General features: G+C 37.6%; 1 protein-coding gene across 1 annotated transcript in view; it reads left to right on the forward strand.

The window, feature by feature from the left end:
- Positions 1-19,441, forward strand: part of ZZZ3 (zinc finger ZZ-type containing 3) — a 132,558-nt gene that overhangs the window by 50,130 nt on the left and 62,987 nt on the right. The window contains exon 5 of the mRNA XM_017877404.1: positions 4,866-6,421. Within this exon, the coding sequence (XP_017732893.1) occupies positions 4,917-6,421 (1,505 nt within the window). The 5' untranslated portion in view covers positions 4,866-4,916. The remainder of the gene's footprint in view (positions 1-4,865; positions 6,422-19,441) is intronic.

Here is a 19,441-nt window from a genome sequence, read left to right on the forward strand (position 1 = left end):
TATGTGGGTAGGATATGTGAAATCGTAGGTAGGATTCAGGGCTTAATATGAATGGACAAGTTGAAATTTGGTTGACTGGTCCTTCTAAGATATGGCCTCCAATAGGATGATAATTCATGAAGGTGGGGAAGAGAGGAAAGGAGTCTGGTTAATTCTAGTTACTGACCACACTCTCTTTCCTCTGTATTCTAGAAAGTGCCACTATTCATTATTTGGTAGATAATGTATAGGAAAAACTCCAGTGTAGTTGTTAGATTGGATTTTGCCCATATGAATATGTTAATTAATGGCTTCCCTTATTTCTAAAACTAGAGTGATTGCGTTTCTAATTTCAGACAGATGCTGTCTAAGTTTTTGACCATATACCTCTTATTTTGTTAGCCAACAGGGGTATTTCCTGAGATAATTTGTAAATAAGTTCATTTTTATTCCTTAATATTTGGCAGAAATACAATTTTGTACTCTAAGCTTCATTGTATTCTTAAGAAACTTTTTGTGATGCAGCTAAAATGAGGAAAACAACTGCTTTAGTCTATAATATTTTGCTAAGCATGACAAAACAATGTTGAGACTTGGTTGAGATAATACAGACTTTTTATTTTTTATTTTCTAAGAGATAGGCTCTTACCATTGTCCAGGCAGTTCTCAAACTCCTGGGCTCAGGTGATCCTCTTGACTCAGCCTCCTGAGTATCTGTGACTGTAGGTGCCCCCACTTCCCTGCCCCCGCGCCTGGCTAATGTAGACATTTTTGGTCCCTTTTTATTAACTGAATTTTGCATTCAGTTTATTAGATGATTATAGAAAGTATGTGCCTTTTATATATGCCTATCCAAAATAGAAAAGATGTGAAGAAAAAGATCAGAACAGAAAAAATTCATCAGAGGGAAGATTAGCAAAATTTTGTTTAACTCTGATCTTAATAATTTTAACCAGTTTATTACCTCAAGTGCACATCACATGTTAATTTCAGGCAAGATATTTTTATAGTCTTCCATTTGGTGCTTCCTTGGCCTTATGTATTTTTTTTTTATTATTAGGATCCAGTAAGAAATTAAAGAATATATTATAAATAGGTCTAATTTAGTTTGAAACTTGATGACTCTTAGTAGAATTCTGTCTGACTTCAGTAGCCTAAGGCAGTGTTTCTCAAACCCTAATACATACATGAATCACCTAGGAACCTAATTCACTGGTAGGTCTGGGGCAGGCATATTCTGCATTTCTAACAAGCTTCCAGGAGATGCCCATGATTGAGTTGCAAGAGTCTGAGGTACCACAAGGATCCTTGTTATAAAACAAGTTCTCTTTCAGTACAGCCCAATAGCACAGAATTTGAGAATCCTAAAACTAGGGCTTTGTTCTAGTTATTGAGTGAAATGAAAGCATTTTTAGGGTGTAGAAGAAATGAAAAGAGACTTAATCTTTTATATTAATCAGTGTTTTCATATTTTATTTAACTTTCACATTAATCAGTGTTTTCATATTTTAATCAGTGGAATGGTGAAGTAAGATAGGCCTCACTATATGTGATTTTTTTTTTTTTTTTTTCATTCGAGACAGGGCCTTGCTCCCGTCACCCAGGCTGAAGGGCAGTTACATCACTGCACCCTTGACTTCCCAGGCTCAGGTGATCCTCCCACTCAGCCTCCCTAGTACCTGGGACTACAGACATGCGCCATTACACCTGGATAAATTTTTTGTATTTTTAGTAGAGACAGGGTTTCACCATGTTGCCCAGTTTGGTCTCGAATTCCTGGGCTCAAGTGATCCACTTACCTTGGTTTCCCAAAGTGCTGGGATTACAGGCTTGAGCCACCACGACCAGCTTATAGGTGATATTTTTTAGCAAAAATTATATGTATAAAAAACAGGTTCTTAGTACTACTAATAATAGGTTCATTTCATCCAAAATAGTCTCTCTTTGAGAAGTTTGTACTGCAAGGCAGATTTTGCTCCCATTCGGATTGGTGTGGAAAGAAAAGGTTAAGGAAGTCTTATTACTGATTATTGGAATAATTGAAGAGGTTTATAGGCCCTTAATTGGGATTGCATTTTGAAAAGTAACGATTAACAGATTCTTTTTTGTGTTTAAAAAGTATTTCTATTGCCAGTATTATTTTGAACCATAAATTATGAGTATAATTAAATTTGCATTAAAGATAATATGGATTAGATTTCGTAGGCATTTTATTTATTAAATTAACTTAATCTTATGCTTTTTTGTGTGTTTACGTACATATTTAATATTTAAAAATAAGTAATCTTAACATTTTAGAGTGCCAGATTTGGATACATGAAACAAGTTGCTTTTCATATATTTCAATTTATGTTCTTTTCTTTTTATTTTTTTTTGAGACAGAGTCTCGCTCTGTTGCCCAGCCTGGAGTGCAGTGGCGTGATCTTGGCTCACTGCAACCTTTGCCTCCTGGGTTCAAGTGATTCTCCTGCCTCAGCCTCCCGAGTAGCTGGGATTACAGGCATGTGCCACCATGCCCTGCTAGTTTTTGTATGTTTAGTAGAGACGGGGTTTCACCATGTTGGCCAGGCTGGTCACAAACTCCTGACCTCAAGTGATCCATCTGCCTCAACCTCCCAAAGTGCTGGGATTACAGGCATGAGCCACTGTCCCTGGCCAGTTTGTGTTCTTCTAAAACATCATTTGAAGTTTAACTTAAATGTTTTATAACTAAAAGTGGAAAATTATGGGACACTCAGTGTTTGTTACCCATGAAAAAAACAGAAAGATTTAATCTTAATGATAATTTATTAGCAAATGAGAATTAAATGTCAGCAGTTCTTTTAAGGAATCCCCAAAACAATAAAAGTTTACTACTGTAAGAAATGTGTTTCTAAGTTCTGATTGGTGTCTCGTACTCATTGTTCACTTGATTGCTATGAAATTCTCTAGAACAAATAAACATGCTTTAATTCCAGGGCTGGTTTTGTGATTCTTACAACATTTTAAAAAATTGTTAATTAAAAATTTAAAAGTATGCCATACTCGGAGACAACACTAAATTCAGCCCACTTAAATATTTACAGGGTACTTTCTCACTTGTCAGCAGGCAGGAACAGGGAGATTATTTCCTTTAGTGTTTCTTTTTTATATGTGGTAGCATGTTGCTGTGTCTTCTGTAATTCTTCCAGCCTTTCCACTATTAGATACTTCTTGTTGAAGCAAAGGAGAGATTGTGTTTGATTTTTAGGGAGAGGAGTCAGAATGGCATTTTGAGGTTTACATATGAAGGGAGACTGTTGATGACCAAAGGCAGGAGGAAGGGACTGTGAAACTTGGCACTATTGCCACCACTGGCCTCTTTCTCTAGCTAATCATCCTGCATCTCACTCAAAGTTAGGCAGTAAAATGACAGGGTACTTTGTGAAAACTAAACAGAAGAGGAGCAGGGGAATAGAGACTTCAAATGTTAACAGCTCCTTTATTTTGCTTGATGGGAGAGCCTCTGGAAAATATCACCAACTCACTAGTTTACCCAAATGGATCAATCCAGGCATTTTTCTATATCCCTTATATTTCTGTCATATAAACCTCAAGCATCCACACCAGAATACCTTTTCATCTCCCAAACCACACATTAAAACTGGCACTGGCATATGCTATACACAGGAGTTCAAAGAAGGAAAGGGTGGGATTATATGAGTAGTCTTGATTTCTTAAATGTGAGTATTTGCTTCAGAGGCTTCTTTGCCATTTTTCTGGTCTTTGGAACACTACCTTTCACCTACTAATTTATGGCTTTTTAGAGACTAGGAAGGCTTGGGTTTGCTTTGTTTTATTCTTAGCCAATGCAAGCTAGCATTGTGATTTTTATCTATTTAGTTATGAAAATACTGCAAGCAAAATTTTTTGGATGCCCAGATTATTAGTTACTAAGGGATTTGATCTAAGCTCATTTTGGCAAAAGTTAAAATTAAAAAGAGGAGAGCCTGCCCCTTTCCTATAACATAGGATACATTTTGAAAAGAACAGGAGAAATGATTTGGAATAGTTTTTGGAAGATAGCTGCTATATAAGTTCAAGATTATTTATTTATTTATTTATTTATTTATTTATTTATTTATTTAATTTATTTGTTTTTGAAACGGAGTCTCGCTCTGTCGCCGAGGCTGGAGTGCAGTGGCGTGATCTCAGCTCACTGCAATCTCTGCCTCCCGGATTCAAGTAATTTTCCTGCCTAAGCCTCCTCAGTAGCTGGGATTACAGGTGTGTGCCACCACACCTGGCTAATTTTTGTATTTTTAGTAGACACAGGGTTTCACCATGTTGGTCAGGCTGGTCTTGAACTCCTGACCTCGTGATCCTCCTGCCTCAGGCTCCCAAACTGCTGGGATTGCAGGCATGAGCCACCGTGCCCGGCTGAAGATTATTATTTTAATGACCAAAATGAAATCACATCTTTAGGATAGATATTTTTTGGGTATTTTATGCCTATCTGAGAGGCAAATACACAGTGAGGCAGGTATGGTCTCTAGAGTCCTGCCCTGCCACTTACTAGAATTGTGACCTTGGATAGATTACTCAGAGTGTGCCTTAATCTTATTCGTGAAGTAGGGATGATAGTAGTACCTGAGTTGTTATGAGACTTAAGTGAGTTGATGTATGTAAGTCATATAGAAAGACTCATGGAATATATTAAGTGTGTATACTTGTTAGCTATAATTTATATCATTATTGGAAATGTTAAAGAATTTTTGTCACATAATTTAATATTGGCAGTTATATAAACAGTTATATAGACCATAACGTCCGAGTATACTTGGATTAAAAAAGTTATAGCTTTATACTTTCGTTCTAGGTATATTAACTGTTACCTTTTTCTCATTATTTTGTTTACATTTTTGAAGGTTTCCCAATGAGTGGATCATGATGACCGTATTGTAGGGACTTGCCATAGTATGGCTGCTTCCCGATCTACTCGTGTTACAAGATCAACAGTGGGGTTAAACGGCTTGGATGAATCTTTTTGTGGTAGAACTTTAAGGAATCGTAGCATTGCGCATCCTGAAGAAATCTCTTCTAACTCTCAAGTACGATCAAGATCACCAAAGAAGAGACCAGAGCCTGTGCCAATTCAGAAAGGAAATAATAATGGGAGAACCACTGATTTAAAACAGCAGAGTACCCGAGAATCATGGGTAAGCCCTAGGAAAAGAGGACTTTCTTCTTCAGAAAAGGATAACATAGAAAGACAGGCTATAGAAAATTGTGAGAGAAGGCAAACAGAACCTGTTTCACCAGTTTTAAAAAGAATTAAGCGTTGTCTTAGATCTGAAGCACCAAACAGTTCAGAAGAAGATTCACCTATAAAATCAGACAAGGAGTCAGTAGAACAGAGGAGTACAGTAGTGGACAATGATGCAGATTTTCAAGGGACTAAACGAGCTTGTCGATGTCTTATACTGGATGATTGTGAGAAAAGGGAAATTAAAAAGGTGAATGTCAGTGAGGAAGGGCCTCTTAATTCTGCAGTAGTTGAAGAAATCACAGGCTATTTGGCTGTCAATGGTGTCGATGACAGTGATTCAGCTGTTATAAACTGTGATGACTGTCAGCCTGATGGGAACACTAAACAAAATAGCATTGGTTCCTATGTGTTACAGGAAAAATCAGTAGCTGAAAATGGGGATTCGGATACCCAAACTTCAGTGTTCCTTGATAGTAGGAAGGAGGACAGTTATATAGACCATAACGTGCCTTGCACAAATTCACAAGTGCAGGTCAAGTTGGAGGACCACAAAATAGTAGCTGCCTGCCTGCCTGTGGAACATGTTAATCAGCTGACTACTGAGCCAGCTGCAGGGCCCTTTTCTGAAACTCAGTCATCTTTAAGGGATTCTGAGGAGGAAGTAGATGTGGTGGGAGATAGCAGTGCCTCAAAAGAGCAGTGTAAAGAAAACACCAGTAACAACCTGGACACAAGTCTTGAGAGTATGCCAGCCTCCGGAGAACCTGAACCATCTTCTGTTCTAGACTGTGTTTCAACTCAAATGATGTCTTTATCAGAACCTCAAGAACATCGTTATACTCTGAGAACCTCACCACGAAGGGCAGCCCCTACCAGAGGTAGTCCTACTAAAAACAGTTCTCCTTACAGAGAAAATGGACAATTTGAGGAGAATAATCTTAGTCCTAATGAAACAAATGCAACTGTTAGTGATAATGTAAGTCAGTCTCCCACAAATCCTGGTGAAATTTCTCAAAATGAAAAAGGGATATGTTGTGACTCTCAAAATTGTGGAAGTGAAGGACTAAGTAAACTGCCCTCCGAGGCAAGACTCAATATTGGACATTTGCCATCTGCCAAAGAGAGTGCCAGTCAGCACATTACAGAAGAGGAAGATGATGATCCTGATGTTTATTACTTTGAATCAGATCATGTGGCACTGAAACACAACAAAGAGTATGTGTAAATATGGTAACCATGAATTCTGCTTTGTTTATTATTCCCCAAGTTTTTCGGTATCTATTCATAAATGTCTATTCATGGTGTTTTTATTACAGCTAAAATTAATGTTTTCACTAAAATTTTAGGTTTAACATGATTTTCTCAACTCTTAGAAAAACTCCAAAAAAAGACTTTTAAACTCAACTTTACACATGTGTTCTATGACAGCATGGTCTTTCCAGTTCTGATATTTCTTGTCTCAATTAGAAAAGACATGGTTGGTAGCGTTTTTGTTGTTTTAATATGTTTTATATCATTTTTAGTTAATTTATAAAATGGAAACACATCGAGTTACCACAGTGTGCTTTGATTTATAATTCTAGGTAGCATAGAACAATTAATGAGTGCTTAGATATCATCCAGATATGTGAAGTCTGGCAGGCTTGATACCTACTTTTATCTTACTTACATTTAATTCCGAATTAAAATTTTTTATTAAAAAATGTGCTTTATGCATCATCTTTGACTTTTGTGACTTAGAGAAGTGGATATTACTATTAACACTATGCAGTATATTGTAATTAACATATTAGCAAGAGTTAGTCTACTGGATAGTTTACATAAAACATTTGACATAGCTTTTCCTGATACTAAATATAAAGGAAGACTGTATCTTAAAATATTACCAGCTCTCAACCTTGCTAAGTCACTGTTTTAAATAAAGAATTCTGTATCCAAAATTTTCACAATATTACTTGCTTAGATTTCCTATATTCAGGGCTGTAACACAAGATTTGGAGCTTACTATGTCTAGATAATCCTGAAAGGAACTATAACACACAGTGCTCTTAAATATCATGATTAGCAACGGTAAAAGACAGACTTATGTAATAAGTTAATTACCTTTACTCCTACAGGGTAGGCTTTTGATTTAATACCACAATCAGATTATATAGACTACATAAATACTTTGATTTGAGGAACATTTCTAATAGTTTTGTTGTGACAATTGCCAGACCCTAGTATGTGTCAAATCAAAGTATCAAATCCTGGTTGTGGGGACATATTTTTATTTTTGCCATACATTGTAGATAGTTTAGATTTGTATATGGTAATACAGTGATCTTTCAGCATAGGCCTCTCTTCTGAAAAGTTTTCTTCTGCTCTTTTGAAATACTATTTTAATATTGTATTTGATAGTTCATGTCATCTGAGCATTTTACAATTTTGTGAAAATGTTAGAGTCTCGAGTATTTGGAATATTTGAAGTCTAATTTTAGATAGCAGAACAACTCATAAATGAAGTTTTTTTTTGTATTAGAAATAAGTTGAGTTCTGCTGTTCATATATACTAAAAGTTTTTTTTTTTTTTTTTTTTTTTTCCTGAGGCAGCATCTCGCTCCATTGCCCAGGCTGGAGTACAGAGGTGCAATCGTGGCTCACTGCAACCTTGACTTCCCTGGGCTCAAGCAATCCTCCCTTCTCAGCCTCCCAAGTAGCTGGGACTACAGGCGCATGCCACCACGCCTGGCTAATATTTTTTTGTATTTTGTAGAGGCAGGGTTTCGCCATGGTGCCCAGGCAGGTCTTAATCTCCTGGGCTCGATTGATCCTCCCACCTCAGCCTCCCAAAGTATTGGGTGTAGGCATGAGCCACTGCACCTGGCTTAGTATCAGTTTTTAAAACTAGACCTGTTCATCTGCAGTGCAGGGAAGGAGAGCATATGTCTTAGGAAAATACCAAAAACTAAAGAAATGTGAATTTTATAAAATGATATATATTCTGTTCTTTGCTTTTATTGTTTTAATCTTGACTGGTTATTGATTGTGGAAATTTTTTTTCTAGTAATTCACTACAGTATTACTTTTGTAAGAGATTGCCTGATAATAATTCTGAAGGATGATGTTCACATAAAACAGTTATCTAAAGATACAGTCATAACATTGATATTCCACATTCATAACCCTTTGAGGATGAGAACAATACAGCTTAATGGGTGCTTTTATACATTTAATATAGTGTGCTTTTATATGTTTATTTTTCATGCGTTCCTTAAGATATAGAGAGTCCTTTGGAATTTGGATGCTAGTTGCTTTGTTAGGACAGTGTTTTCAAATTAATGCTTCATTGGGTGACATTGGGGAAAACAAATTACTGATTCTTCCTTTTTTGCCTTGCTCCAGATCATTTGAAGCATAGCACTTTTTTTTTTTTGGAGACAGGGTTTCACTCTTATCAACCGGGCTGGAGTGCAGTGGCACAGTCATGGCTCACCACAGCTTTGACCTCCCAGGCTTAGATTGTCCTTCCACCTCAGCCTCCCACGTTGCTGGGGATTACAGGTGCACACCATCACACCTGTCTAATTTTTTGTAATTTTAGTTGAGACAGGGGTTCGCCATGTTGTCCAGGCTGATCTTGAACTCCTGGACTCAAGTGATCTGCCCGCCTTGGCCTCCCAAAATGCTGGGATTACAGGCACGAGCCGTTGCATCGGGCCAGGATAGCACTTTTGAAACTTTATCTTTTTTGTTTTTTTCAAAGGAAGCAAATCAGAAGTGAGATGGAGTATCGTGATTAGCATCTCAGAGCTAATTTAAGGAAAATTGGGAGAGGGTGTTTGATCATGTCAGATCTAATCTCTTTCAGTATAGTCTCTCTTTCCTCCCCTATACCTTCATTCCTGTGCTTTTTGTCTAGAGCCAAGAGATGGTTGGATATAATGTTGGCTCTTTTTAATCCAAGTTGCCATTGCTAAAATAGCATCATGACATCTGTCTAGTGCTTTCAAGTCTCAAGTAAATTTCTGGCAGTTTGAAAATGATGTTAAAAAGCACTTGGGTTTAAAAAAAGGCACTTGAAGGAGATGGTTTATTACTGTCCTGTACACACGTGTATATACCTTGTCAAATGTTACTTCTCTTCCTTATTCTCCCTATGCTAGAAAAGTTCTCCAGGTAATTGCTTTTTGAAACCAAGGTTGAGCATTGCCCAGCCTAAATATGAATATCTCTACCAGTAGGGAATGAATACTTCCTGATAGCCAGTTTTAAAAGTAGGTTGTTAACAGAAAATACTGAGCATGGCATAGTTGTTTGTCTAGAGCCAGGGGGACATAACTCTGTGTTACTCTAGTTGAAATTTTTCCTCCAAGCTAACAGTGATCAACAGCCTTCTATCCTAGTGTTCAGCTTATAGTTTATCTGTCTTGTGTGCAAAGATATCCCATATAAGGTCATCTGATCACTTGTAAATGTTTGCAAAAGTATTGTGTAGAGTCCTAGTCTTAGATGTAATTTATGATAAGTTAGGCAATAGACCAGGGAAACAAATCTGTGGATGTTCTGGGTACTAGCTTGATGCCTGTCTAGATGCCATCCCTCTTCTCTAGCGTGTAAATCCACAGTGTTCTTTTATATATTTATTTTTACAAATGGAGAACCCCACTGTGAGAAAGGAACCAGAGAATATCTTTTTCTCTGGCAAGATTCCATCTGTGGATTATTTTATTAGACATGACTTCTGAAAGATTAGGGGTGGAGGATCAAAAGAAATATTCTTTATTTGAAAGCTCTTTGATCTTCAGGGTTGATAGAATCTGTTAAAGTGGTAGATAATACAGTACCTAATAACTTCTTTTTTGGCTTAAATAGCCTCCCTGAATGAGATTGTTTACATAACTGTGATTGCCCTTTCTGTTTGGGAATTGACCTCTTGCTAATTTTTGAAACAGGAGCACTGAAACAGATCTCTAAATTTTGAAGGTCTGGCTCCAGGAAGCGCAAGTGTGGAAGATTTTAGGTCTTAGGCTTTAATGTTCAGAGCATTTCTTCCAATTCAAAACGTAATCACTGGAAAATAAACTTCTAAATGAAAATGTGATTTGGTCAACTGCCTCTGAATTATCATTGTGCGACATTACTTAAATAAATTTGTTTGAAAGACCTTGGGTATCTTCATTTAAGGATTGTTGGTATTATAACATTTCATGAACAGATAAGGGGGTGAAAAGTCAAATTTAGGGATTCTAGATTCTTGAGATCTTACAAAGATTAACTTAATGATAACAGATTGCTAACATTTATACCAGTTCTTAAGTTTCTACATAATGAACCTGTAAGATAGTTATTGCTCATCTAAGAGTGTTGCTCAGGTACTCTGCAGGTGAACGTATTATTTTCAAGCCACATTAAACAGTTTCTAAGAATTGTAGTGTTAAACTTGGTTTTTGGAAAATATTAATGATAGTAAATAATTATAATATGTCCTTCTATTGCACCATGCTTATTTCATAGTTGATTAAACAAACATTTGATATTTAATCAATTTTGGAAGCTGCATAGAGAAAATCTTAATCAGTTCTTGGAGATTTACTTATTGAGAGTCTACTTTTACTGTTGGTCAAAGTAATTTCTTTCAAGGGACCAGAAAAACTCCAGAATCTTGCTTAAAAATCACTAGAGGAGTCATCCTGCCCTGAATAAGATTACATTTGTATTGTGCTTCATAATTTACAAATCAGTTTCATTAGTTTCTCGTTTGACTATCATGACAGTTTGAAAGTAGACAGGATAGGTACTGTTATACAGTCCCCATTTCCTAACTCGTAATTAAGATTTTTAAATTATTAATTTTAAGTAACATAATGAATTACTAAATAGGATCAAACTTCTATCTTTTAATTACTAGTTTGAACTGTACTTGGTTACCTCATCCAATGAGGACTTATTTCATGGACTTTTGGGTTTGTTTCTGTGTTGAGAAACCCCATGGAGCAGATCTTGGGGACTCAGTTGTCAGGAATTGTTTACCCTGAGGTTAAGCTCTGTTATTGATTATCTGATTATCTGATTTTTATTTGTTACAGAACCAGCATTATAGGTAAGTAATTTGCTTTATTTATTGAATGAAATACTTTCATGTTCACTATTTTAAAGAACATCTTATTTGTGAAGAATAAACTGGTGAAATAAAACTATGGCTATAGCTTGATTTCAAATAGAGGATTTGGATAATTTGAAAAGAATACTCTGGGGTATTTTAGAATGCATTAGGTATATTAAAGTCAAAGATTACTGAGGAAAACTCATGCTTGGTATACCTTCTCAACTCACCAGAAAAGGCTGTAGGATAATAGCCAGATTTACCCCTCTAGTCTGGCACAAAGATTAATGGAAGGAGAGAGGTAGCTTTCTAAAACGGGTCCCCAACCAGTGAGCAGCGGGCAAGCAAGCAAAGCTTCATCTGTATTTACAGCTGCTTCTCCCTGAGCTGCACCTCCTGTCAGATCAGTAGTGAAATTAGATTCTCATAGGAGCATGAACTCTATTGTGAACTGTGCATGTGAGGGATCTAGGTTGCACTCTCCTTATGAGAATCTAATGCCTGATGATCTGTCACTGTCTCCTGTCACCCCTAGATGAGATCTTCTAGTTGCAGGAAAACAAGCTCAGGGCTCCCACTGATTCTACATTATAGTGAGTTGTATAATTATTTCATTAGATATTACAATGGAATAATAAGAATAATAGAAATAAAGTGCACAATAAATGTAATGTGCTTGAATCATCCTGAAACCACCCCTCGTGAACCCCCACCACCCAGTCTGTGGAAAAAATTGTACTTCAGGAAACTGGTTCCCAGTGTCAAAAAGATTGGGGACTGCTGCTCTAAAATATGTAAGTTTTGCTTGTAAGTAGAGTAAACCCACTGACTAATCAAAACATTAAGTGAAGTTTTTGCTTTTTCCTTTGAATATCAACTTGTTTTGTTTCAACTACTTTAGATGGTATCTAAAAGTAACTGTCTGCCGTAATCCAAGTATATTTGTACCCAAGTATAATTTAACCTTTTCTTTTCTTTTTGAGACAGGGTCTCACTCTGTCACCCAGGCTGGAGTGCAGTGGTACCATCTCAGCTCACTGTAACCTCTGCCTCCCAGGTTCAAGCGATTCTCCTGCCTCAGCCTCCTGAGTAGTTGGGATTACAGGCATGTGCCACCATACCTGGCTAATTTTCTATTTTTTGTAGAGATGGGGTTTCACCATGTTGGCCAGGCTGGTCTTGAACTCCTGACCTCAAGTGATCTGCCCACCTCAGCATCCCAAAGTGCTGGGATTACAGGTGTGAGCCACCATAGCTGGCCACACTTAACCTTTCCTTTTTGATTTAGGTTCATCTTTTGACAGAGGTTATGAAGTAATACTTTTCTGGCATCATTGCCAGAGTAGGTCTGTTTTTTTCCTGTGGTAAATGATTTTGGGCTGCTTGGTTTTTTGTGTTCTTATACTCTGTTTCTTTTCTATGTTCTTTTCTAAGTTCTGTGACTTTTTATTATCTTCTTCGTTTTTGTTGGCTTTCACAAGTCACTGCTATTATAGTACCTTTCTTTAGTAAATAAGACTTTCCTTCTAATTGACTGCTTTTAGTTTTCTTTGAACTTGGATATCAGAATAACACTGTCAGAATTATGTCTCATGGTTCTTTAGTGATTGATATATTGAGGAGTTTATCTTTGAATGAATATGTGTTAGTGTGTGGGATGTTTGATTGTATTTTCTTGTTTGTATTCTTTCTGGTTTGGGGGCTGTGTTTATGTAAGTTACCAGATCTAAATTCTGAATAGAGAAACAATAATTGTTTCCTTATATATGGTAAGAAAGACTTATTTAGCAATAAACCCCATCTGAAACAATTACTTATCTACAATTTTGACACTAATTGAAGCTTAGCTTTTAGTTGCAGAAACTTAATTTTGGTAATTTTTTATAGAAGTGTACAGAAAACCAACTTTTTTCCTTCTATACTCGCTCTGTCTGAGTACTTCAATTCTGACACCAGATCTATAGGAAACCTCAACTGTTTTTCTCTGTACTCACACTCAACACTTCTGTGACCAGATTTGTGGTGATTTTTCCCACTGACCAATTCTCTGACTCAGTTGGATGTCCTACAATTCCATTCAATATTCTGACATTAGCTGTAGTTAGTGCAGACCCCACAGGTTAAGGTCTCCATCCTGCAAGACTGCCTCCCACTTCAGAAGCCAATCACAAATGGTAGGTCATCAGATTACCCACAGTTTCTGTCTGACTTGACTACAAACTGGAGGTTCCCACCAGCCCCTCCTCAGATTCAGTAATTTGCTAGAGTGGCTCACAGACCTCAGGAAAGCTATTTATTTATTGTGGCCAATTAATTATGAAGGATAGGCCGGGCGCGGTGGCTCAAGCCTGTAATCCCAGCACTTTGGGAGGCCGAGACGGGCGGATCTCGAGGTCAGGAGATCGAGATCATCCTGGCTAACACGGTGAAACCCCGTCTCTACTAAAAAATACAAAAAACTAGCCGGGCGAGGTGGCGGGCGCCTGTAGTCCCAGCTACTCGGGAGGCTGAGGCAGGAGAATGGCGTAAACCCGGGAGGCGGAGCTTGCAGTGAGCGGAGATCGCGCCACTGCACTCCAGTCAGGGCGACAGAGCAAGACTCCGTCTCAAAAAAAAAAAAAAAAAATTATGAAGGATATTTCAAAGGATCCAAATGAAGAGTCAGATGAAGAGAGATGTACGGCAAGATCTGGAAGGGTCCCAGGCACAGAAGCTCTTTCCTGTGGAGTTTGGGTCGGCCACCCTCATAGCTCGTAGATGTGTTCACCAATCTAGTAGCTTCTAAACTTTGTCTTTTAGGGGTTTTTCAAAATAGAGCTTTATTTCTCAGGCATGCATGATTATTAACTCAATCTCCAGCTCCTCTAACCTCCCCAGAGCATACAAGAGTTGGGGCTTGTAAGTTGTAATGATGGCTTGCTCTTTATAATGACCATCTTCCACCCAGGACTCCACCCAGAGTGAATTTATTAGAACAAAAGGGTCTCCTGTCATCCAGGAAATTCTAAGGGATTCAGGAACTCTGTCAGGCACTGCTGTCACTCAGAAAATTGTAGAGGTCTTAGGAGCTGTGTGTCAGGAACTGAGATCAAAGACCAACTATTAGGAACAAAGATTTTTCTAGTATCCCTATTTACAAGAGTTTTAGGAACTCTATGCCCAGAACTGGGAGTAGAGACCAATATATTTATTTTTTATTATTTCACAAGTAGGTTTAGGAATGTTGTATTTTTACATATTAGTAAGAAGAGTATACCATATTTGCCGTTTTTTGTGTTGTTTCATGTTACCAGATATTATAATGTATAGTAATACATGGGAAGATCTGTCTTGTGACCTACTTCTCTTTTTTTTTTTGGTCTCACTTTTCAGTGGAGTCTTTTTGTTTAACTTTTATTTCTTTTATTGTGGAAAGCTGCTTTTGTTTATCTCTTTATTCTCTGATTTTAACATAGGGAAAATCTGAATGTAGCCAGAGGAGACTAATAATTCGTGCAGGACCCTCTCAGGCAAGATTTTCTGTGGTGTGCTATGATAGAATTTTCACACATGTCTACTAATCTTGGAAACTGGATTATAGACATTGTACATATGTTGCTGAGGGTCAGGGTTTTGTTTTCTTCCCTTAAAAAATGTTGACATTTGGCCGGGCGCGGTGGCTCAAGCCTGTAATCCCAGCACTTTGGGAGGCCGAGACGGGCGGATCATGAGGTCAGGAGATCGAGACCATCCTGGCTAACACTGTGAAACCCCGTCTCTACTAAAAGTACAAAAAACTAGCCGGGCAAGGTGGCGGGCGCCTGTAGTCCCAGCTACTCGGGAGGCTGAGGCAGGAGAATGGCGTGAACCCGGGAGGCGGAGCTTGCAGTGAGCTGAGATCCGGCCACTGCACTCCAGCCTGGGTGACAGAGCGAGACTCCGTCTCAAAAAAAAAAAAAAAAAAAAAAATGTTGACATTTGTTCTGACAGGCAGTTAATTTGGGGATAAACTTGGTCCTCTTAAGGCTTATGCTTACCTTTGTTAGGGGAAGTACAGAGTAGCCTGTTCTCTAGATCTTGGTTAACCTTCTGTAGTATGGCCTTAGTGATACCTTGTTTAAAGAGGTAATTTACTATGGTTGATAGAATCCTGAATGTTTCTAGCCTTGTGAGGACACTGTTAGTTGTTCTTTATATAGCTCCTTGGTAGTTGTTCTTTGCTTGGTTTGTGGAGTCTCATCTTGTATGTGTGCAGCATTATATTCAGCCAGACTCGAGAGGACCTCTATGCAGATAGCATTGTTTGTCTTTCTGTGTTGCTTCTTCCTTTTTGATACTCCGTCCCACAAATTCTAGCTGCTACAGCTTCCCCAAACTGTTTTCTGTCTCTGCTCAGCAACACACGTCCCTGTTCTATAGTACTGATAGTACTTCCAAGTAGAAAGAGAGGGTGATAATAGGGCTTATTTCGTTTGTTTGCCCTCTTTCACAGATCACAGTTGCAGGCTGTCTGTTGTCTAATGTTTGGAAATAGTTATTATTTGTATATTTTCTCCAGTTTTGTAGTTGTGGATGGCAGGATGGCCATTCCGTATCAGTTAGTGTTATGACTGTAAGTGGATGTCTCTGATATAATTTTAATATGCACTGGGTATGTTTTCTTCCTATAATACTCAACCCCAAGCCTGCAATTTGATTATCTGGGGATTACCTTGGGAGAGCTTTTACTTACACCTTAAAAAACAGTTTCAGCAACTTCTTTTTTTAAAGAAGTTGAAGTCAGAAATTGGAAGAGTAGGAATTTTAATTGAAGAATGACGGTAACTTTTACCTACTTGTTTTAGTTATGATTAGGTGTTGCTGAGGTTGGAACAGAAATAAAGATTAGGTTACTGGTGAGGTAAAGCTCATGAGGATGGGTAAAAGAGAGAATGTGACACACAAGAAGATATGAAACTTTTTTACTAGGTTTGAAATGGTAATTCTAAGAGTCTAAGGAATTATGTATTTGTTAGCTATTTTCATAGATATTTCAAGGATTTTGTTGTACCAGATTTGCTGTATAGTGTTGTAATAAAGCCACGGTGAATATGCTCTTTTATGTGGCTTATCAGTTTAATCCAGTTTCTAGTACATGGTTTTCTTTTAAATAAATTTAAATATAGAGTATTTTAGAGAAATCTGTTTTCCTTATACTTTAATTTTACCATTTATGTTGGAAAATTTTATTCAGGTGTTTTTTGTTTTTTGTTTTGCTATTTTCACTTGTTTTACATTATCATTCCTTTTAGTTTATTTTGTTTGTTTTGTTTTGTTTCTTTTGAGATAGGTTCTCACTTACTCTGTCACCCAGGTTGTAGTGCAGTGGCACAATCTAGGCTCACTGCAGCCTCAGTCCCTCTGGCTCAAGCAATCCTCCCACCTCAGCTGCCCGAGTAGCAGGTGTGTGCCACCACACCTGGCTAATTTTTTTTTTTTTTTTTTAATTTAAATAGAGATAAGGCCTCACTATGTTGCCCAGGCTAGTTTTGAACTCCTGGCCTCCTTCCTCAGCTTCCCAAAGTATTGGGATTACAGGCGTCGGCCAGCACACCCAACCCTTCAATTATTAACGCATTCATATTTTTTAACTAAAGGTTCTCAAAACATAATTAAGATTATGCTTAAACTTAGAGGGAAGGATCATGTTACTTTCTTATTGGCAATGAGTGTAAGATGTGAGACTGAAAATATTACAATAAAACTGGAAGTATCTTCTTTTATTTTATCATTATTATATTTATATTTTTTTGAGACAGGGTCTCGCTGTGTTGCCCAGGCTGGAGTACAGTGGTGTGATCATGCCTTACTGCAGCCTCGATTTCCTGGGCACAGGAGATCCTCCTGCCTTGGCCTCCCGAGTAGCTGGGACTACAGGTGCACACCACCACATGTGGCTAATTTTATATTTTCTTGTAGAGATGGGGTTTTGCCATGTTGCCCAGGCTGGTGTCAAACTCTTGGGCTCAAGCTATCCTCCTGCCTTGGCCTCCCAAAGTGCTGGGATTACAGGTGTGAGGCACCATGCCTGGACTTTATTTTTTTAAATTTAAATTTAAATTTTATTTCTTAATTTTTTCCCCAAACTCTTTCTTCACTGGATTTTTTTTTTTTTTTAAAGGGAGGGTCTCACTCTGTCACCCAGGCTGAAGTACAGTGACACAATCATGGCTCACTGCAGCCTTGAACTCCTGGGCTCAAGCGATCCTCCTGCCTCAACTTTCTAATTTTATTTAATTTTTTGTAGAGACAGGGTCTTTTCTGTGTTGCCTAGGCTGGTCATGAACTTTGGGTGTCAAGTGATCCTCCCAAAGTCTTGGGATTACAGTTATGAGCCTCTGTGCCTGGCCAGTAGTGTTTTTTTGAGACACTGATTATAACTAGATAATGTTTTATTTTAAGATGCTTATATTATTTAGATCTAGAATCTCACTATATTGTTAAAGTTTATTTTAAATTATTTACCAAATCAAGGTGATTGGGCTAGATTTGAGGAACTCTACAACTGCCTTCCAAGTATTTTAGCTGGCAGTATGATGCTAAGCTTTTGTTTCTACAAAAAAACTTTATTTAGATTTCTAATTATAATTAGTGTATTATATACATGGTTTTGGACTCCTTTCTGTGTTCTTGCCCTTAACTTTTGGCACTGCTTAGGCTTCAGTTATTGGCTTTGTTCTTCTTCCTTTGCATGCTCTCTCTGGGTGTTCCCACTCACTGCTGTGGCTTAAATTACTATCTATATACTGATGAATTTTGAAATGCCTGTCACCAACTCAGATTATTCTTGAGTATCAGGCTGTTTAGTAGATAGCTGCATTTCCATGTCCCATAGTATACCCAATGGAACATGTCTGAAACTGAACTTATTTCTTCTTTCATACTCATACTGAATAATCACATTTTTTCCCGAATTTGGGGAGTCTTTTACTTGCCCAATCCAGAAAAGCCAAGTATTCTTCAACTACTTACTTGTTTACTACACCTTCCTCTCCTACTGTTCTTACTGATTCAACTCAGTTTCTTCCTTTCCTCTCCCTTTCCCTCTCCCTCTCCCTTTCCTTTTCTCTTTCCTCTTTCCTCTTTTCTCCTTTCCTTTTCCCTTTCCCTTTTCTTTCTTTCTTTTCTTTCTTTCTTTTCTCTCTTTCTTTCTTTCTTTCTTTCTTTCTTTCTTTCTTTCTTTCTTTCTTTCTTTCTTTCTTTCTTTCTTTCTTTCTTTCTTTCTTTCTTTCTTTCTTTCTTTTCTTTTCTTTTCTTTCTTCTTTCTTTTCCTTCCTTCCTTCCTTCCTTCCTTCCTTCCTTCCTTCCTTCCTTCCTTCCTTCCTTCCTTCCATCCATCCTTNGTCCCACAAATTCTAGCTGCTACAGCTTCCCCAAACTGTTTTCTGTCTCTGCTCAGCAACACACGTCCCTGTTCTATAGTACTGATAGTACTTCCAAGTAGAAAGAGAGGGTGATAATAGGGCTTATTTCGTTTGTTTGCCCTCTTTCACAGATCACAGTTGCAGGCTGTCTGTTGTCTAATGTTTGGAAATAGTTATTATTTGTATATTTTCTCCAGTTTTGTAGTTGTGGATGGCAGGATGGCCATTCCGTATCAGTTAGTGTTATGACTGTAAGTGGATGTCTCTGATATAATTTTAATATGCACTGGGTATGTTTTCTTCCTATAATACTCAACCCCAAGCCTGCAATTTGATTATCTGGGGATTACCTTGGGAGAGCTTTTACTTACACCTTAAAAAACAGTTTCAGCAACTTCTTTTTTTAAAGAAGTTGAAGTCAGAAATTGGAAGAGTAGGAATTTTAATTGAAGAATGACGGTAACTTTTACCTACTTGTTTTAGTTATGATTAGGTGTTGCTGAGGTTGGAACAGAAATAAAGATTAGGTTACTGGTGAGGTAAAGCTCATGAGGATGGGTAAAAGAGAGAATGTGACACACAAGAAGATATGAAACTTTTTTACTAGGTTTGAAATGGTAATTCTAAGAGTCTAAGGAATTATGTATTTGTTAGCTATTTTTCATAGATATTTCAAGGATTTTTGTTGTACCAGATTTGCTGTATAGTGTTGTAATAAAGCCACGGTGAATATGCTCTTTTTATGTGGCTTATCAGTTTAATCCAGTT

The sequence above is a fragment of the Rhinopithecus bieti genome, unplaced genomic scaffold (genome assembly GCF_001698545.2).
Source record: "Rhinopithecus bieti isolate Rb0 unplaced genomic scaffold, ASM169854v2 scaffold_10654, whole genome shotgun sequence".
NCBI lineage: Eukaryota > Metazoa > Chordata > Mammalia > Primates > Cercopithecidae > Rhinopithecus > Rhinopithecus bieti.